Source organism: Notolepis coatsorum (assembly GCF_963971535.1).
Source record: "Notolepis coatsorum genome assembly, chromosome: 19".
Lineage (NCBI taxonomy): Eukaryota > Metazoa > Chordata > Actinopteri > Aulopiformes > Paralepididae > Notolepis > Notolepis coatsorum.
In genome coordinates this window covers 91,391,953-91,414,171 of record NC_140183.1, presented here as the reverse complement: position 1 = coordinate 91,414,171, position 22,219 = coordinate 91,391,953, and the positions used below count along the sequence as shown (strand labels likewise).

Genomic DNA, 22,219 nt, shown 5'->3' with positions numbered 1-22,219 from the left:
TAGCTAATGTGGTTTTTTTTGCTGAGACTTATTTACCATTTTTAAGGGTAAATGGGCTGACAACAGGGCGCAAGGCGGGTGTGCCTTGGCTTGAGAGCCAGGTAGCATCAATCCTTTGCCCTGGCGGGGTTGAACGGTGTCCCACCCGGAAGCCGACGCTTGAGAGCAAGTCGGCCCGGCAGGTGGCAGTATGGACTGATGATGTTTATACTGCCATAGGATGGAATATAGCTGCGGCCAGTGTCGTGGCTCAGCTGATAGTTTTTCTGTCCACATTGGCGTCGGGTAGTGGGGCTGCAGGTAGGTCTGGGCGATATAACGATAACTATTGCGATAAATTATTTCCTCGAAATAAACATGAAACGTGGTCGCAAAGTTTCGATATATCGATTTTCCAAGCTTGGATATGAGCACGCACTAACAACCAATCGGTGAAGGAGATGGCCGAGAGCGAAGGAGACCCGGAAGGAGACCCAGAGGTAGGACTCACTCAACAACAAGGCTTGCTAGGCTAATTAGCTTGCACGGCGATGTTTTATATATTTACGTGCAGAGTATGTGTGTGGCGTGAATTCTGAGGCCACGTTTATAGTAGTGTGGGGTATACAGTGGACGTCGTTTCAATATATTGTGGCGGAAGAGAGTATTTTAGTGTCATATTTAGCACATTGTCATGGAATACACCGCTTAGAAGCAACAGGCTGGCTAGGATAACTAGCTTGCACGGCGATGTTTTATATATTTACGTGGCGAGTATGTGTGTGGCGTGAATTCTGAGGCCATGTTTATAGTAGTGTGGGGTATACAGTGGACGTCGTTTCAATATATTGTGGCGGAAGAGAGTATTTTAGTGTCATATTTATTACATTGTCATGAGATATTCCGCTTGTCGGCTAACTGCTAACGTGCGCGGACTGATGACGACATCAACTCGACTCGAGACATTCACTCAACAACAAGGCTTGCTAGGCTAATTAGCTTGCACGGCGATGTTTTATATATTTACGTGCAGAGTATGTGTGTGGCGTGAATTCTGAGGCCACGTTTATAGTAGTGTGGGTATACAGTGGACGTCGTTTCAATATATTGTGGCGGAAGAGAGTATTTTAGTGTCATATTTATTACATTGTCATGAGATATTCCGCTTGTCGGCTAACTGCTAACGTGCGCGGACTGATGACGACATCAACTCGACTCGAGACATTCACAGCAGCATAAGAAGTTAATTAAACTTGACAGACATTATATCATTTTGGGTGGGTTTGGGTGGGGATTTGGGTGGTAGTAATATCACTGCAGGGCTACGGTGTGTAGGAACCCATGGGGTCCTCACACCTTGCATGTCCAGCTGCAGAACAGCCCCTCAGCGGTCCATGCTGGAGGGGTGTTCAGTGGGGGAGCAGCACGGTGGTGTAGTGGTTAACACTGTCGCCTCACAGCAAGAAGGTCCAGGGTTCGATTCCCGCTTGGGGACCAGGTTTCCATGATGCCAGGTACCCAGGTGGGGTATCTCCCAGGCCTTTCTGTGTGGAGTTTGCATGTTCTCCCCGTGCTCGCAAGGGTTTCCCCCCCCCGATAAGATAAACCCAATGGAAAAACATGCACAACAATAGATCGCTAACGCTGTGGCGTCCTTGACGAAGACGGACAGGAGCACTTGGATTGGTCCCCTGGCGCGGCTCACGTTGACGCCTGTCTGCTCCCGGCTGCCCTTGGGGGGGAAGGACGACGGGATGGGTTAATCGCAGACACGAATTGCATGCATGCATTGCATGTGTGCCGATTGATGACCTCTGAGCAGGTCCTAAATTATTATTATTATATTATTATATCGACGATAATTATCGATATCGAATTATATGAAAATAAAATTTTTTTTTTATCAAATTTCTTATTATTATTCACATGAAACAAGACAACACATTAACCACAATCACAGTACATAGAACTTCACAAGAAAATAACAAAACAATAATAATAATACAGACTAACAATTATACAGACAAGAGAAAAGAAAACATAGTTCAACCTTCTAAATTTTAATTCCAAGGGGTACTATCTAATAAATGGTCTTTCCCAGTGTTCAGCCCCGATTCCCGGCCGTGTGACCCTATATTAATAAAACATACATCTCCAATCCACCACAAGGACCATTTTTTGAGAACACGACCCGAAAACAGAGCAATGAACCTTCATGAAAAAACAAAAACCTGTAGAGGTGTTCCATAGACTCACAGAGACCGTGTAAAAGTGGCCAAACAGTGAAGAAATAGTTAAATAGCTGCCCCCCCATAATATCCCCAGCTAAACTCAAGATGACAAGACAAAAGACAAGACAGACAAAACATTTCCTCCTCCCCCTCCCAAGAGACCGCCGGACTCACCCGAACACGCACCTCAACCCCGCTCAGCCGCACACTGCGGTCTTTACCTTCTCAGCTGCTGCGAACCATAGGTCAATTCCAGCCTGCCCCACCCCAATCACCCGGGCTGTGGATATCTCAAGATAAATCACATCCAATAGAGTTAGGGACCAGTTAATCATTGTAAGCTTCTCAGGCTCCTTCCATCTCATTGCTATTAGCTTCTTCGCTGCTGTGACGCCCGCTAGGACAACCCTTTTCAGTTGTACGGACGCGGGTAGTGTCGTTATATCGTTCAGGAGTAGCGTAACAGCTGTGAATGGGATAGTTAAGCCACACAGATCTGAAAGTTTGTCCGTTATTGACCTCCAGAAGCGGGCCACTGGTGGGCAATCCCAATACATATGCATATAAGTGCCAGTGGCCTTTTGAGAGCACAAAGTGCACAGAGAGTCGGTTATCAGTCCCATAGCATATAGCTTCCTAGGTGTAAGATAGGTCCTATGAATATAATTAAAATTAATTTGCTGGTGATTGGGGTTGCGGGAAGATAATGCCACATTTGCCCAAACATCATCCCAGTCAAACTCGGGGTCCAACTTCGGGATATCCACACGCCAGATTGTATCCAATGATACATTTTTATACGTGGATTGAATTAAGAGCGTATAAAAGTCGGAGACAAACCCTCTGGATGTCGTCCTGTCCACTATGAGCCTGAGGAAGGGGTGTGGGTGCAAGGCTTGAGCCCACGGTACGCCATGCGCCCTCAGTGCTGACCTTAGTTGAAGGTAAAGAAAGAAGGACTCGCCGGTAGGGATGGGAATTGATAGGATTTTATCGATACGATTCCATTATCGATTCTGCTTATCGATTCGATTCTTTATCGATTCCCTTATCGATACCTGATCAATTTATAATTTAAATAAATAAATTGAAAATGCAACAGAACTACATTTAGTCATTTAGCTGACGCTTTTATCCAAAGCGACTTACAAGTTCTGTACGACAAGCCATCAGGAAGGGCACAACTCTATCAGCTGAGCAACAATGTTCATCAAAGTGTTGAGTGCTAAAGTGTAGGTTAGTTTATTAGGACAAGTGCATGACAGTACGGTTAGTTAGGGTTAGATATATTTTTTTTTATTCAGATAATGGTTGAAGAAGTGCGTCTTTAGTCGACGGCGAAAGATTGGATGGGTTTCGGCTGTCCTAACTGGGGTGGGTAGTTCATTCCACCATTGTGGGGCAAGGACTGAGAATAGGCGACTTCTCTTTGATGACCCTCCCGGAGCTCGGATAGGAGTAGGTCTGAGGCGGCCAGAAGATGCAGAGCGTAGGGGTCTAAGCTGGTTAGAATAACATGCAACTTGACATTTCTGATTGTCATTTATTGTTGAGCCCCCATGTCAGAAAAATACAAAAACTGTAAAAAATAAAACATTAACTATAGCCTACACTTAAATAAAATAATGTATTTGAGATTCTCTTAAAATGTATTTATTTTTTTATTCTTAAACTAATTTAATCTATTGAATAACAGGTTGTTATTCCTCTGACTTCTGTCTCTCACTCACACACTCTCTCTCTCACACACACACACACACACACACACACACACACACACACACACACACACACACACACACACACACACAGAGAGAGAGAGCTCCCCGGGCCCCTGTCCTATAAGGTATTGGCTTGTGTTGCTACACGGACACATTTGTATGTTGCACCACTGTACTTCCTGGCTTACAGTCTTGTAAACAAACATTCCGTCTCTCATTATATGTGAACTAAAGAGTACAAGGTTTACACAACAGCCCCCACCTGCTGTTTTATTGTATTTGTACCTGTACTATCCGCTGTCAGCTGTTTATCTCTCTTTGTGAGCTTGATTAAATAGCGTTAGCTCACGTTAGCTCCGCGGCTAATTTTAGCTCAGCCTGATCTAAATCAATGACTAGGTTCTAAAGCATTCAAGTAGTTTTCACTGCACATAGAAGTAGCCAAACAGCAGGAGCATTTCGGGAGCATATTACCAAAACCCAGGCAATTTCGAGCCATTAAGGAATCAAATAGAGTCTGCCATGGCTACATGCTAACGGCTAACATTATTGCGCAACTGTAGGCAGCGATAAGGGAATCGAAAGTCACGGGAGCCACACGGTTCCAGGCATCGGCCAATTAGGAACCGGTTCCCAACGGGAACCGGTTTTCGATTCCCATCCCTACTCGCCGGGAAGATCATAAAATTCTCTTAAGTCCTGAAACGCACGGAGGCCGTTCTTATCATAAATATCCTCCAGAGTATGCACTCCCCTCCTTTGCCATTGAGGAATATTAACCGGCTTGTGTCCAACAAGTAATTGCTGGTTATTAAAAATTGGAGAGTCCAGGTGCCAAGGGCATTTAACCCCACACGACCTCTGTACATTACGCCACGTTTGGATCACGTGAGTTATGATCGGTCCATACCTCAGCCGGCATTTCGAAATAGAGACAGTGGAGTACACTACATCCTGCAATCTTAGCGGAGATACCGCCGCCGCTTCTAAGGAGCGCCACGATACAGCCTCTACAGGGTCTAGCCAGCACATCAGAGGTCTCAGTGAAAAGGACCAGAAATAAAGTTTAAAATCAGGGATTGCGAGGCCCCCATCTTGTTTTCTACGTTGAGTAGTAGCCCTTTTGATTCTCGGGCGTTTGTTATTCCAGATAAACTTAGATACCATCGATTGTACCTTGCGCCAGTGGTCTATTGGAGGGGGCAGGGGGAGCATTGAGCTAATAAAATTTATCCTAGGCAGGATGTTCATTTTGATTATGGAAGCCCGGGCTTGTAAGGAGTTAGGAAGGGACGACCACCTGTCTAGATCCTGGCGTATTTTATCATAAGTACCCGTGAAGTTGTACTTAGTAGTTTGGTTCAGCGTGGGGAATATCTCTATGCCCAAGTATTTAAAATGTTCTACTATGGGGATATCAGCTGGTAGTCGTACCGCCTTGGCCAGTTCATTAAGAGGTAGGCAGGCTGATTTGTTCCAGTTAATCTTAAAACCTGACAATTTACCAAAGTCGTCGATTATCCTCAATAATTTTGTGGCCGACCGGGAGGGGTCGTCCATGAAAATCAGCAGGTCATCCGCATAGAGAGCAATTTTGTGTGGAGTATTGTTGACCATTATGGGGACGATGTCCTCCGATTGCCTAATAAATTGGGCCAAAGGTTCGAGGGAAAGCGCGAACAGTCCCGGGCTCAGAGGGCAACCCTGTCTAGAAGACCTGGAGACTGGAAAGAGTGTGGAACAGTTTTTGCCTGTCAGTATCATCGCAGACGGCGAGGCATACAGGACTTTAATCATATGAATAAAACTCTTTCCAAGACCCATGACCTCAAGTACCTTCCACAGGTATGACCACTCAAGTCTGTCAAACGCCTTCATGGCATCCAAAGACAGAACTGTGGATGGAGTTGTATTGTCTTTACTGTTATCGATTACATGCAACAGCCTCCTAAGATTATCTGCAGCCAGACGCCCCGGGATAAAACCAGTTTGATCGCAGTGTACCAATACAGACATAAATCTCTGCAGGCGACGGGCCAGCACCTTGGCAAACACCTTTAAATCGGCCCCGAGAAGACTCAAGGGTCTATAGCTACCACAATCATTGGGATCTTTGTCCTTCTTGAGAAGTAAAGAAATCAACGCCATATTGACATCTCTTGAGAACTCCCCTTGTTCGATAGCGTAATTGATCATATCGAGCATCAATGGACCCAGTTGGTCCCAGAAAGCTAAATACACTTCGGGTGGAATACCATCCCAGCCTGGTGCCTTACCCCTCTGCATTTCAACAATCGTCTCCCTCAATTCTACGAGAGTAATCGGTCTCCCCAGTTCCTTGGCCTCTTCCTCAGAAATGTGGGGTATCTCAAGCCCGCCAATGAACGATTCAAATTTAGAGTCATCAAGATTACCCTCTGAGCTATATAACTGTGAGTAAAACTCTTTAAAAGTGTCATTGATCTTTTTCGAATCAGTAGTGACTGCACCCTGGCTCGTCCTAATCGAGGGGATATCCGAGAAATGATCATTTGAACGTATTTTCATTGCCAATAGATGGCTAGGTCTGGAGCCGTGAAAATAGTAATTTTGTCTTGTCCTATGTATCAAGAACTCAGACTGTTGTTTAAGTATGGAGTTTATTTCTTTTTTGACTATCTTACGTTGTGTGTTTAGTCGTTCATTATAGTTAGTTTGCAAGGATGCGTATAGGTCCGCATATAATGATTCCAGTCCTTATAGCTTTTTTGACCGGGATTTTCGCAAATTGGAGGCAAATAGTGTGACATGACCCCTGATGAATCCTTTCAATGCGTTCCACAGGACCCTAGGGTCTTCTACTGTGCCAACGTTGATCTGCAAAAATTCAGCTAGTTTACTCCTGAACTCAGAACAGAAGTCATCGTTCTTTAGCAAGGTCGAATTAAAACGCCATCTGGGAGCTCTTGCGGAGAGCCTGCCAAAGGTTGCCGTAAGGAAAATCCCCTTGTGGTCTGAGAGAGCCAAGGGAACCAATGAGACATCGAAACTATCAAACATATTAGGGGACGCGAATGCATAGTCAATTCGAGAGAAGCTTTTGTGTCTGGCTGACAGGTGAGAGTAATCTTTGAGGGTGGGGTTGCATAAGCGCCAAAGGTCTGTGAGCCCCGTGTCTTTGGCCCACATCCTAAGGGCCTTAGAGGCCCGTTTTTGGTCGCTCGTTTCAGAGGGCCCGGACCTATCCATCTCCGCATCCCAGCACGCATTAAAATCGCCACCCACAATGAGAGCGTATCCATTAAGTTCCAACATATTCTTCGTGATTGTATTATAGAACGCTGAATCAAATGTGTTAGGAGCATACAATGCTATTATAGCCATCTTCCTATGCAAGAATTCAACTTTTGCTATAGTAATCCTTCCCTCCGTGTCCGACCATACATCCAAGATTTTTATATCAAGGTTACGTCTTGTAACTATGACTACTCCTTTCGTCTTATCATCGGCTGAGGATGAGGAGATAACGTGATATTGCCGATTTGCCAGTCTTGACACGTCACCTACCAATAAATGCGTCTCACTAAGGAGAGCAAGGTCAATATTTCTCCTCTTCAATAGCCAAAGGACACTGGCACGCTTGTGTGGGGCGTTAAGCCCTCCTGCGTTCCAAATTAAAATATTCAATTTAGCCATGGTCGAGCTTGTATAAATGCGTAGAGAACATACCAGTGCAGCCAGGCTGAGTACAGAGGTGCTGATCCCGGCGGGCCCGGACGGTCAATCCCAGGAGTTCAGAGGAGGAACAATTACACACATATAAGACAACAGTACATAAAACACATAAAAATACCACCCCAGCTACAACCCCCCCTCCTTCTACTCTAAACCCTAACCCCCCCGTCCTATTATAAGGCCCCCTATACCCACTCTCCAATCCCCACCCTATGCCCCATCCACTGAGGAGGATGGTCATCTTCCTATCACTTCCCACTAGAGACATGGATCAATAAGACGCTCCCCACTCCAACCCCCCTCTAGATAAACCCCTGAGTAACACAAATAATAATAAAAATAAAATTCAATAAAGATATCGGGCGAGACCCACCTGAGCCCTGGCCCCAACATGAGACAACCATAATGGTAAAAATAGCCATTATTAAATACTAACTCCACATCAACCTGCAGCCAACTATTTCCGAATCTGCGCTTCAACGTCGCATTGTTATAGCCTAAAAGGGTATAGGAAAATTCAAAACAAAATTAAATTAAAGCATCCCAGCCGATAGTCTAAGGCAGGATCGGGTCACAGGTTAATTGTGCAAAATTGTATGAACAATGTCAATTAAACAATGACAAAAAAAGGAAGGGAAAAAAAAAGGTTATGGTCAGGGTACAAAATAGTCACACGCCCAGCGCCACAGGCTTGTAGATTTAATGTTTGGCCGTCATAAATTAAGGCCTGGGCGCCATCTGGCGGCCAACAAAATCCACTGCATGCGTCGGCATTAATATGATGCGGGGAGTAGCCTCCAGCTGGAGGGAGAAATGTCGTGGGAGCGGGCGAAAGTTGCCCAATCTGGAACAATCTCCGGGGCTGCAGCTGGACCCTATTGGATGCGGGCGTGGTGAGTTGAAACGAAAGTGAAACTGTGTGTGTGTGTGTGTGTGTGTGTGTGTCACGTCTCACGTGTCCGTTCTAATGTTTACAAACAATGAACCTTTAAATGTAAATGAGATGCGCTCTGCTCACGAGATCAAGTTTGTAACATGAGACGCACACGAGGTCTGTCTTCATCCGTTCTTTAGCCTACAAAAAAAACCTGCAATCGTGTTTTTGATTGTGCTCTGATATTTAATTTTGCATTTGATTTGACCAAATATGTGGAGGCATATTTTGTACCCTGGTTATTTCGCGTTTGTAACGTCATAACATCAGTGGAGGCTGCTGACTGATTAATAATAAGCTCTCTTTATTTCGCGGAGCATAATGTGATTTCGCGTTTGTAACGTCATAACATCAGTGGAGGCTGCTGACTGATTAATAATAAGCTCTCTTTATTTCGCGGAGCATAATGTGATTTCGCGTTTGTAACGTCATAACATCAGTGGAGGCTGCTGACTGATTAATAATAAGCTCTCTTTATTTCGCGGAGCATAATGTATAATGTTATTTCGCGTTTGTAACGTCATAACATCAGTGGAGGCTGCTGACTGATTAACTCGTAACGTCATAAACCAACTACCAGATTCACTCGTCACTGTACATCAGTGGAGGCTGCGTAACTGACTAACTGATTAACTAGAAACTGCACATTGAGGGGGTTTGAATCACGCTACATCAGTGGAGGCTGCTGACCAGATTATTATTATATTATATTAGGGGTGGACGGTATTATTATTATTATCTATTATTATATTATTATTCCATACAAGGCTGGATGCATTACAGACTCCGCTAACATCCCTTGTTGCCTTGTAGGTGGCAAGTATGGATTTGTTTATCTTGTTTGAAGTTGTTTTAATATGTTCTTTAATTCTTTTGCTTCCATATTGTAAATAAATTCGCAATAAATTATTTGCATTTAAAACTATTAACGCTGACTCATTTCTTCAGTCCACTCAAAATTATGCTAATATTCCTTATGTTGTTTATGATATTAATTGAAAATAGCATACGAGAGTATTATATAGTAATAATAACACATGGCGATATACTAAAAAGCCATTTATAATTTTTGGCTGGTAAAAAATCTGGATGGCTGGTAGTTTTTAAAATCTACCAGCCAAATGGCTGGTAAGTCAAAAAGTTAAGTTTGTTCCCTGGTTATGGTCAAAGTGCACCCCTTTAGCTGTCCCTCTGATCAGGCACAACGGCTGAAATGACATAACCTATGTAAGAATAGAATTAAACACATTCATTAATTAATCAATCCGGGGATGGTAATAAGCAACACCTGACACCACCTGTTATCATACATTGTTTCAATAAAGATATCGGTCGGAGCAGTTAGTCCAAGGTAGGATCGAATCACAGTTAAATTGCTCACTCAAATGCCATTAAAACAGCGACAATAATTATTATATAATTACTCAGCATCAACCCTGTAACCATCTACCTTGGAGTCTGCATATTAATGTCGCAACGTTATAGCATAAATGGATCACGGAAAATTCAAAACAAAATTAAGGCAATTCAGCAGTTAGTCCAAGGTAGAATCGGATCACATTTAAATCGCGCATACAGATGACATAAAAACAGCGACAATAAGAAAGAAAAAAGAAAGGAAAAGAGGGTCATGGCTAAAGTGCAGGCCATATAACCATATAGCCATGAAGTGCAAGCCATACCCGACCCAACCTGTTATCATATATTGTATATGCATATTCAACCGACCTTGGCTTCTATTATGGATCCCAAAGCTCAAAACAACCTGGATATAAAAATAAAAGCATACCAGAAGTTAGTTAGGGATTCGATCACTCTTGAATTGTGCAAACCAATGTCCCTTTGAACAGCAACAGCAACCAAAATACGTAACCATTAACGGGTCTCGAATGTCTCAGCGCAGACTATAGACGAAGCCCGCTGGCTAGCGCGTAAGCTAGTGATGAATCCGGATAGCACGTTAGCCTATTATGTACATTGTTCAGCTAGCTCGTTAGCTTCCAAAGAGGCGATACACAAGTATGACCATGCGGTCAGCTTTAGCAAGTAACCGAAGTCATTGGGAAGCCCCGCTAGTTGGATGGGCATTGGGCAGTTAGCATGTCTGGGCATGACAGCAAGTATTTGTGAATAGTCGGCCTAATCAATGTATATAGGCCCAAACCGCCAAGTCACTCACCCGCCATAGATATCAAGCAACAGACTTGGGTATCTCCGCGAGATATTCCTTCGCTTTAGCCAACGACCAAAACAAACGCTGACCACCGACCTTCTCCAACACAGATAATTTCGCGGGAGCGAATAACGTGGGCCTCAGGCCTAGTTTCCATAGCTTAGTCAGGACCACCTTGTATTCGCCTCTCTGTGCTTGAACCTCCGGTGTAAAGTCTTCGAAAATGGCCACTTTGTGATCGCCAAGCCTCAGATTACCCCTTCTGGTACGAGCCGACCGCATGATGAGTTCTCTTTGCTGGAGTCTGTTCAGCTTGACTATGATGGGCCTCGGTTCTTTGTTCACGCCGGGAGAAAACCTGCCCGCTCTGTAGGCCGACTCACAGATAGGGAGCGAAGGGAGGACGTCCGTCCCTAGTATTTTCTGCAGCAGTTCGGGCACGGTCTCAGAGAGACGGCCTTCACCGCTGGTCTCCGGTACTCCAACAATCCTGACGTTGTGGCGTCTATCCCGGGACTGCATCTCCTCCATTGCCGACTGTAGTTTGTTGACTTCAGCCTGCCTAGCCAGCAGGGCGGATTCGAGACCCGCCATCTTCTCGCACTGTAATGATACCTCCGTCGTTAGCGTGGCTAGTTCGTTAGCATTAGCCGAGGAGACAGCGTGCATCGTCTCCATCTTGTCTGTCAGCGGTACTACCGCCAGCCGTATTTCTTCTGATATCTCACGACGGAGGCTGACACAAAAATCCGCCAACACTTTCTTCTGTGCTTCAGCGATGCGTGTCTCAGAGTCTGCGTGTAGCTTGGTCATGACCAAGAGCACCGCTTCGCTTAACTCCCCGACAACGGGCGACGGTGCGGCCAGGCCCGGCGGTGAAGGTTTGCTGGTTGGGGCAGTCATGGCTCTGGTTTCCACCCCCGTCATCGTAGAAAGTCGAAAAAAGTCGATGAATGTATACTAAACACGACGACCTAGCAAACAGATAAAAAACAAATAAAAATAAAATAAAGACTAATGGGGAGAAACGTATATTCAGCACGGTAGAAGGGAGCTCATGTGAAACACGTCTACTCCATGATCGCTCAGCTCCGCCCCTCCATATGAAAATAATTTTATAATTTTATCGCGATAACGTTTTTGGTCATATCGCCCAGCCCTAGCTGCAGGGCCAGCCGACGCTGAAAACATCGTGCATGTTTTTGGGGTTATAGAAATCTTGAATCAGTCGCAAGCTATAACCGCAGGGAGGATCAGGATGCTATCAACACTTATTAATAGGCATCTCTGGTTGGAGCAGTCTTCCCTTGGGGAGGAGGAAAGGTTTCTTCTCCTTAAGGCTATGTGTCCACTCAAAGCCTTTTTTTCAAGGCGGACCGCTTTGAAAAAAGAAGAAAAAAAAGCTTCTAGCGTTTTTCTGGGTTTCCCCAGAGCTCGCGCCAGCCGCGGCTCCGCCCCTTCCTCGATGCGTTACATTGATGAGCGCGCTCCTTTCCAAAAAAGTTTAACTAGTTTCAACTTTATGAGCTGGGAGCGCTCTGCCAAAAACGCTGCCGTCGAGAGCTCATAAAACGCGAGGCGCGGCTCTGGGAAGAGGAGCGCGCCTGACTCTTCTCCAGCATAGAAATGAATGACAGAAAGGAGCTGACAACTCATAAAACGTTGGCTATGGACACAAGCCCTAAGGCTCCTCTTTCCGCGGAAGGACTTTTTTGTCTTTAGGCTGCGGGCCGCGGGCCTTCATTGAAGCGCAAGCGGCCCCACGTTCCGCTTCTCATGGGGACAGGGGCTGACACCCAGTTGATGGCTGAGCCTGGGTCTGTCCGTGAGAATGTTGTGCTGTCACGCGGCTCCCTCGCCACGCGTTCTGCGTCTGCGTTTGGGGAGCCTGGTGTTACGTCTGTCACCTTTAAAGGTTGTCAGCAGGGGGACTCGAGGCCTCTTCGGAAGAATGCTCAACATGGGTTTCCCCGACCTCGCCTTCGCCAGGCCGGGTATCACGTTAGTGCCTCCCACTCCGGAGAGCCCGGTAGTGGTCTGGCAGGCGCGCGAGATTTGGGTGGTAGTAATATCACTGCAGGGCTACGGTGTGTAGGAACCCATGGGGTCCTCACACCTTGCATGTCCAGCTGCAGAACAGCCCCTCAGCGGTCCATGCTGGAGGGGTGTTCAGTGGGGGAGCTCTTGTCACCTGGTATGATGTCAGCTTCTCCTGTATCAAACCGGCCCTTTCTGTCGGGGTCCCCCCTTGGGTGCGATAGCCTCGTGGGTTGTATCAGGGGCCATTGTCCCGACTCCACGAAACGTCCTGCCCGCACGGTTAGCGGGTCCAGAGTTGGCTACGCACAGCGGGTGGGACTGGGCCGCCTATCTACAGTTCCTTGCGGGCCAGCGCCAAATGGCGGCGGGTGCGCTTTGGGACTATCATCACATATGGCTTCAGCAGTGCCATATGTCGAAGTGGATGGAGTTAACGTTGAGGCGGGGGCTTGTCTTGCAATTCGCACAAGCCCACCCTCCGTTTTCAGGTTTGGTGCAGACCCTGTTGTCAGGGTCGGCAGCAGTGACAGCTCTGGCCGACGAGATCCAATCTCTGTTGGCGAAGCAAGCCGTAGTTGTGGTCCCATGGGAGGACGCAATGTCGGGCGTCTACTCCCGGTATTTTCTGGTGCCCAAAAAAACGGGAGGTGTCAGACCTATACTGGATCTGTCCGCGTTCAATCGTTTGATTGTGGCGAGACGGTTCAGAATGTTGACCGTCAAACACTTGTTAAACGCTGTCAGGGTGGGGGACTGGTTCACCTCCATAGACCTGAAGGATGCGTATTTTCACATCCCGATTTTCCCTCCTCACAGGAAGTTCCTACGGTTCCTTTTTCAGGGCGTGGCGTACGAATACCAGAGGTTGCCGTTCGGCTACTCTCTGGCCCCCCGCACATTCACCAAGTGCGTAGAGGCCGCGCTGGAGCCTATACGTCGTCAGGGGATACGAATTATTTTCTATCTCGACGACATTCTGCTCTTCAGCCGGTCGGAGGAGGTCGCCAGGTCTCATACCAGGCTGGTGGTGGAATTCCTCACCAAGCTGGGTTTTGCTGTGAACTGGAAGAAGAGTACGCCTCTTCCCAGTCAACGGGTGGAGTACTTGGGCTTGGTTCTAAGCTCATGAGGGCAACCCTCTCGGAGCAGCGGCGAGTGTCTACCCTCGACGCGCTCAGGGGTCTCCGTCCTGGCGGGACGGTTACGGCGCTGTATGTGATGCGCCTGCTCGGTATGATGGCATCTGCTCACTCTGGTCCCTCTTGGCCTCCTCTTCATGAGGAGGATACAGAGGTGGTTTTCCAGTATGAAAATAGACCTGGTGAGAGACGAGTGGAAACGGTTGAAGGTTCCCTTGTCGATACGGGGGGATCTCGCCTACTGGAGGAGGCCTGGTACCCTCACCAGCGGGGTCCCCATGAACAGCAGGCGGTCACACGTCACGGTCTTCACCGACGCCTCCCTCACGGGATCGGGGGGGACGTGTCGGACCGACGCAGTGGGGGGCAGCTGGACGGTCCATGCTGCCCGGTCTGCTATGCACATCAATGTGTTGGAATTGAAGGCGGTCCTCCTGGTCCTCGAACGGCTCGGCCCCTTGGTGAGGCGCGAGCACGTGATGGTCAGGACGGACAGCACGACGGCAGCGGCGTATATCAACATACAGGCGTATATCAATATCCGTCTGCACCGGGCGGCGTTCAAGCTTTGGCTATGGGCGTCTCGTAATCTGCGCAGCCTGACGGCTCTCCACATCCCTGGCAGGGAGAATGTGGACGCAGATGTGATGTCGCGGGCGGTCTTCGTCACGACGAGTGGGGTCTACGTCCAGACATAGTCAGACAGGTCTGGGACCGCTTCGGGGAAGCTTCGGTGGATCTGTTTGCGAGCAGACAGTCTCACCTGTGCCCCTTGTGGTTCTCGATCAGACGGGAGGACAATCCTCCCTTGGGGGTGGATGCCTTCTCGATGTATCCATGGCCGCCCGGGATTCTGTATGCTTTTCCCCCCATACTTCTGATAAGTCAGTTGTTGGAGCGGGTACGTCGGGAGCGCAGGACCTTGATCCTGGTCGCGCCGGACCGGGGCACGGCTGTGTGGTTCCCGGTCCTGATCCAGCTCTTGGTAGCCCCGCTGTGGCCTGTTCCTTGGTCATCGCGGCCTCTGATGGTTTGGCTGGTGAGAGGGTGAGTCTGGCCTTCTGTGGTCGACACCATCCGGAACGCGCAATAATAGGTTTCCGGCGAGCAACCTGCACGATTTGCGCATATGCGCCTGGATTATTGTGAAACGGGGGGATTTTTAGCGTGGGATAGCGCACAAACGAAGGTATATAGAAATAAACAGTTTCGTCCCTGTTGGAGTATACATAGTGCCTGTCAAATGAGCCATACTAATTGTCTCCATAGCTATAATATAGAATATATGATGGGTCCGCAAACATCGCGAAAATGGTCAACAACGCTGGCGCCAGGGAGTAAAGATGGAAAAACAGCGTGGCAGTCAATGAGTTAAAATACAGGGCCTTGATGGCCACTGCCTGGGACACTGTCTGTAGGTTGAGGTTCCTTAATAGATCATGATGCAATGTAAATAGAATGTAAATACTGTCTGTTTGCATTTGTCGAATGTTGTTGGCCTCCCCTTTTTTGTTTTATTTAGTTTAACTTTTATTGAAAATGTAACTTCATCCTTCAATATCTTATTTAACATTACTGTATGATATAAGTGTGTATTAAAAGACGGAGCTGTTAATGCGTATGAATGTCTGTGTCCACGGGCAAGCTATATTCACGTAACTCACATTCAAATTATTCATGTAATTCCTGTACAATAACTATTCAACTAATAATGTTAAGTTATTAGGTCATCCTGGGACCACTCACGCGTGATGTCAACATCAGAGCGCATCAGGTGCAGACGCTCTTCTGTCTGGCGTCTATTAACTAAATTTAGAATGCAATTTGGCTTTTAACTGAAGCCGGGCACAACAAGACATGTTTAGCAAAACATTAAATATCTTTGGAACAGTTTGTGATAAGGACTCGCCTTATTTTGTTTCGGAATCGGGATATTGTGATCTCAACATTGCATTGTATCTCTCTGGCGAGAAATAAGCGGACAACGAATAAAACGTCACTCGCAAGGGCGGCTACGTGGCGTAGTGGGCAAGGCGCTCGCCACGAAATCTGGAGACGCTGGGCTCGCCTGTTCGAGCCCAGCGCTCCACATTTGCTTTCAGTTTAGCTGGTCGTCCGTACTAATACACATTGGCCGTATTAGGGGGTGGGAAACTGATGGGTGGGGATCGGGCGTTGTGGACAGCGACTCCTACAGGTCGGTTGGTGCGCCTGCGCAGTAGAATCAGGAAGTGTCGGGGGCAGCGTGAGCCTCCCACGCGTTACTCCTCGCCACTGAGAGATCGAGCTGCGCAGGTGAAAAGATGCGACTGCTGTTACCTCAAGTACCGGAGGGGACTTGTGCTATGTATGACTTAGTCCACATTGCAGCCGGCTTGTGGGAGGCAAGAAACAGCGTCCGTGACAGGGGAGGGTTGAATTGGATGATACGAAATTGGGATGGGAGAAAATATAGAAAATGGGAGAAAAAGTGGATTAAAAAAAAAAAAAAAAAATCACTCGCCACTTAAAGAAATCAAAAGCGTGTATTTAACACTTTAAGTGCCGAAAACGTGTTTAGGCGTCTTTCCTAGCCATGCTAAAGTTGCCGAGGACGCCCTAACTCGTCTTTAATATCAATATTTCAAAAATCTGTGATCGAAATCATATTTTTCCTCCGCAGCCCTGAGACACAGTGCTGGCCTCCTCTCAACCCTCTAGCGGTTCAAGAGCGCCATCTGGTGGCCGATCGGCAGAAGCGCCAAACAGGATGAATGAATGAATGACTTGAATGAAGTAAAATATATTGTTGGTTTCCTGTTGGTTGTCAGTTTGGCCATGGGTAGGTAGGGAATTTATTTTATTTAATATTTTTATTTTATTCTTTCCCACGGCGACTATGGATAGGGAATTTCTTTATTTAATTAAAATGTTCACAACAACATGGATGCATGTACTCTGCCAGCATGTTTAATATCCATAATACTAAATGTTTGACTAAGATTTCTATGAAACTTTATTCTTTTTATAAAAAAAAAAAAACTCATAAAATATATTGGGTCGCACCTAAATCGGCAGGGTCGGTCAGCAACCGGAAACCAACTATTAATTTTGTTAGGCCTTATTTGGACGTATATACTATTATACAACCTGGAAATGGACCGGGTATTTCGACATCCCATAATGGAAAACTGTCTACCCCACGCTGATCGCCCAATGGCCCGCGGAGACTGGGGTGAGTTTTAGCGTGTAGTATTACCGTGTTCGACACTAACTGCTATGATGAACATTTGACCCACATTAGATGAATGGTATAACGTTGCCCACGGAATTATAAACGATCCCTCGCCCATCCGGTCATCATCAGATGATACGTAGAAACTTCTAGAAGCACGTCCATTTGAAATTTTTCATCTGGCACCGATCGCTACCAAACTGTATTTGATCATCAATATAATGCATTTGGGGCTATAAATCACGTTCTGGAGAAAGCTGCAGAAAGAGATGAAAACATACTTATACTTTAGATCATATTTTAGTATGAATATGTGAATGAAAAAGTTTAACGTTCATACACCCTGAACAATACATATAGGACATTGAATGGGCCCTAATAATGGCAATCTAGCAATAGAATTTAAAAAGTTATAGCCCTGCAAAGAAGGGGAACTTCTCCATAGACAAATAGAGCTGGCAAGGGATGGTATATCATGAATTTAACCTTCGGCAGTTAAAGTGTTAACAACCTCAAAAACATTCGAAACACGGTTTATATTAACTTAATAAATAAACAAAAACTAAAAGTCTACTTATGTCAACGAAAATGTCCAGTAGGCCTAACTAAATAATAGATACATCTCCGTTACACGCAAGCAGCGTCTGATGGCCGAATCTGTCAGACGGCACTGGAGTAGATCAGGGGCGGACCTTCCTACAGGCGATATGGGCGGTCGCCTAGAGTGCCACCCAGAGGGGGGCGCCACATTTTTTTTTTAATTTTCTTTTATTTTTTATTTTAACTTTTTTTTTCTCTGTGCAGTTTTGGCGCCCCCCTCTATATCTGCAACCATTATTTTTACATAAAAAAAATTCTAACATAAGGGAAAATGAGCCAAAAATCTAAAACGTCGGTCGGTCTGAGCCTCAGCTTTAGGTGTTCACAGTCAGAACATGCTAGAGCGCTGTGCATTGATGGGTATCGGTCAAGTGTTTATAGAATTGAGCGTTGAGGAAAGAAAGACTAACGTTAGAGAACTATGAAGAGGCAAAAGCCATCCGGCCATCCAGTTTAAAAAGAGAAGAAAAGAAGAAGACGAGAAACGTGCCAAGGTGAAAGGTATGCAATTTTGTACAACTTCCAAGACCTGCCACACCAAGAGCTGATGAAGCAAGCAGAGGCACTTGTACATACCTTAAACCATGGAGGGCAATCTGATTTGGATGGGAAGGAGCTGGCTCAGGAGTTGGACAATTTGATGTGATTGATGACTTTGTAGCGAGGAAGGCCAGAAGGATTGCACTGTAAATGGAAACCAGTAGGAGCTACAGGCTAACCTTGAAGTGTGATGATAGGGAGTGGAATGTAAATAGTTCTTTAGACAAAGTGAATTTGTAATTTTTATTTATTTGTTTGTTTATTTAGCATATTATATTTTGATTATATATGTGTAACATATTTTACAATACATAATTTTCTTTTAAAGCAAATTTGCACGTTATTTTATTGTTTGTTATTATTATTATTATTATTATTATTATTATTATTATTATTATTATTATTATTATTATTATTATTATTATTATTATTATTATTATTATTATTATTATTATTATTACCGACCGACCGTTTTAGATTTTTGGCTCATTTTCCCTTATGTTAGAATTTTCTTTATGTAAAAATAATGGTTGCAGATATAGAGGGGTGCGCCTCAAGGCTACGGGCGCCTATTGCCATAGAACTACAGTCTGAGCATGCATAGTGAGCTGTGACGTCATCGTTTATCTAGACTGCGTTTACAGTGGCTACACGGATCCACTGAACCGATATTTTGGAAAATCTTCACTTTAAAATGCGTTTTCAAGCCTTTACAATGCTAATCCAGTCTTCCCCAACCCAACCACCACCTAGCAGAACCAGCTTGACACCTTTGCTTGGGAATCGACTTCTCTATATCTTCCCAAGTTAAGTAGCGTTCTCCTCGGCTTGCATATTGATGTTGGATATTGAACTATGAACGAATGTGCCACTCATTCAGCTCTCCCTCGACAGGTTGACCTATATTCCCTGCACGACTGGACGAAGATTAATTTGGTTCTGGATGCAGAATCCACCAGTGGCTTTTCACCTGTGCACACCTTCAGTATTGTGAAGCCAGTTATCTTGTGGGATAGCTGTGGCTAATTTACCTTCTGGGGCCATTGTTTATTTTACAATCCACCCCCACCCACCCCTTTTTAGTAACTTCTCTCCCCGTTGTTTGTACCTTCCCCATCACCTCTGTCATTTTAGCAGTAGCACAATTAGGCCTAATTTTTGCTTTCTATGTTCCCTTGTTTTGGTATTGTGTTGGAGCCCCCATGGCCTACCTCCCTGTGAGCCTTAACCTTGTAAGTAAGTGTGGCCTAATGTGTGTTGGTGTGCCAAGTAGAATAGTGAGTGTTTCATTGAGTGTTCCGCCTTGTAGTGTTCTGGCTGGCGTAAGCGCCACGCCCCTACTAACCTTAGTTACTAACCCAAGCTGCCCAAGTAGTGAGTGCGATTTGGTAGGTAAGCCAGGTGTTGCCCCTTTCCCTTGCACTACTGCTGCCTGTCCGCCAGAGGGCCCCTGACACCTCCTATCCGGCGAGGGAGACGATTGGCTGCTCTGTCCTGAGCCTACCGAGAGGGACATTTCCAAGATTTCCCCTTTTCGTGAAATTCGTTTTAATTGTCAATAAAAAGAAAAAATCTTTTTGTATCCGTGTGCTCTGTTGGGAACCTACTATAAATAGTCCAGGTTGATTGCCTCGACCTGCAACACTAACACCAAACATATCTCAACTTTGGACTTGGTCCACGATATCAACACCATACCCAGCTATAGCTATAGCTAACGTTAGCATTGTTAATCAGCTAGCCAGGGGTTACCAGAGAGAAACACGTTTCTAAATACATTTAAGTTTACTTGTGCAATCTTTCTATCTCACTTAGTGTGAAGTATGGAGGAAACTCAGATGATTGATGACCCAATATCGGAGTCAGAGGAGGAAGTGGAGGAGGCCAATAAGAGAGGAGAGCCACTTGCCAAATTACGAGTGCTCAAAAATAAGCATATCCCTGAGACCGGTGAGTAGCTAACTCAATTACTGATCTAATTGTCCATGCCATTTGTTGATGTGTGATGTGCACAGTGTGACTTACATTTATAGGTTCTATCTATGTATTTCTGATAAATGATATTACCTATCATCCAGAGCTGCCTCTCTATGTGGGAGAGAACGTGCTGGGTCGTGACCCCAACACCTGCTCCGTGCCCCTCCTCGCCAATTCTGTATCCAAACGGAACACCGTCATCTCCATCTCTGTTTTCCGTGGCAATGGTCGCCATGGTGAAGTGGCCATGGAGGCGCTAGTATGGGACCTGGGCAGTATGAATGGGACCCACAGAGGCCGCTTCAAAATGACGCCTCACGTCCGCTATGCCCTCTGTGAGGGTGACGGTCTACTGGTGGCAGACATCCCATGTCAGTATGTTAACTGGGCTGTGGACAGAACGGTCGGTCAGAAGGATGTCAAGAGTCCCGTGAACAGCGACTCGGGTAGGAGAGGAAGGGACGACGCACCGAAGGGAAAGGCCCAGCCCCGTGGGACTTCCAGCGGCCAAGCTGTGGGACGCGACACAAACGCAGACCGTGAGAAGCGACCTCCGCCGGCCTCGACTGATGGAGAAGAGACGGGGAAGACTCCTGTCAGAACCAAGACCTTGTCCTTTGAACAAACTCCAACTCAGCCAAATGGCACCCTGGTCCCAGAATCTGAGTCCGACTCTGATGGAGAACGAGGTGGCAGAAGAGACAGACGGCTAAAGGCTGCAGGTAGGTCCTTTATGCAAGTCTGTATGCCGACACCCAATGGGATGCACTGATACCAGTACTAGCATCTGATATAGGGTCAATACCAGGCTTCAATAGGATGCAGATATCATCTGATATAGGGTCAATACCAGGCTTCAATAGGATGCAGATATCATCTGATATAGGGTCAATACCAGGCTTCAATAATCTGATATAGGGTCAATACCAGGCTACATTGGGATGTAGATATAATGTGATATACTGTAGGGTCAATACCAGGCTTCAATAGGATGTAGATATCAGGGAAGTTCTCCAATATTGAAATCTATACCCCCCCCCATTCACATAGAAGTGTAATATATCCCCCCCCCACATAGTAATCTATCATCTCTGTAATGGAGATTGGTTTACTCAAACATTCCAAAGTAATGGTCTAGGTCCATATGTTTTCTATAGGTCTGGGACAGGTCCATAAGTCGTGGATTGGATCAAAGAATAAAAAGTGATACCAGTGGTGGTACTGAATAAATCAGAGAAAGTTTTGTACTCAAAATTATTAACTGCTGTGAGAAAGGGGCATTGGTGTATACAGCTGCAACTAACAACTATTTTGATATTTTAATATCCTTTATTATAGAAACAACGAATCGGTTAATTTAATAAAAAGCTAAATCTTGTGCAAAAAACTAAATGGTATTCCTCATCTTGTACAACACTCTTTCAAACACCTTGCAAATTGACGGTTATAAAACAAAAAGCAAACGCAAATGTATGCTATACATCAAGAGTGCAAAGAAAATATATATTTCGAAGTTTAAATGATAAAGAAAAACAAAACAGAAGAAGAAAAAATTGCCCTGGAGGTGCAGCATAACAGACACAACTAATCGATTATAAAAATGTATTAATTAATTATTAATGTTTTTATAATCGATTAGCTGTTGTTTAGTCGATTAGTTGTTGCAGCCCTATTGGTGTATTCTTAAGAACAGGCCTGTTTTGTGTTGCTATTTTATATACATGTCAATGTCTATATCAAAATGAGTTTCTCTCTCTCTCTCTCTCTCTCTCTCTCTCTCTCTCTCTCTCTCTCTCTCTCTCTCTCTCTCTCTCTCTCTCTCTCTCTCTCTCTCTCTCTCTCTCTCTCTCTCTCTCTCTCTCTCTCAGTGTCTGAGTCTGACTCCAACATGTCCAGTCCTGCCTGCTCTACATTCATTAGTCCAACAAACAAAGTTATACCAGAGAGGTAAATGCTT

At 45.6% G+C, this 22,219-nt stretch overlaps 1 protein-coding gene across 1 annotated transcript in view; it reads left to right on the top strand.

Moving 5' to 3' along the window:
- The window catches only part of mdc1 (mediator of DNA damage checkpoint 1), a 50,520-nt gene that overhangs the window by 3,841 nt on the left and 24,460 nt on the right, over positions 1 to 22,219 (top strand). Inside the window, exons 2-4 of the mRNA XM_084336775.1 lie at positions 20,101 to 20,235; positions 20,364 to 20,984; positions 22,131 to 22,209. Coding sequence (XP_084192901.1) covers positions 20,109 to 20,235; positions 20,364 to 20,984; positions 22,131 to 22,209 — 827 coding nt within the window. The 5' untranslated portion in view covers positions 20,101 to 20,108. The remainder of the gene's footprint in view (positions 1 to 20,100; positions 20,236 to 20,363; positions 20,985 to 22,130; positions 22,210 to 22,219) is intronic.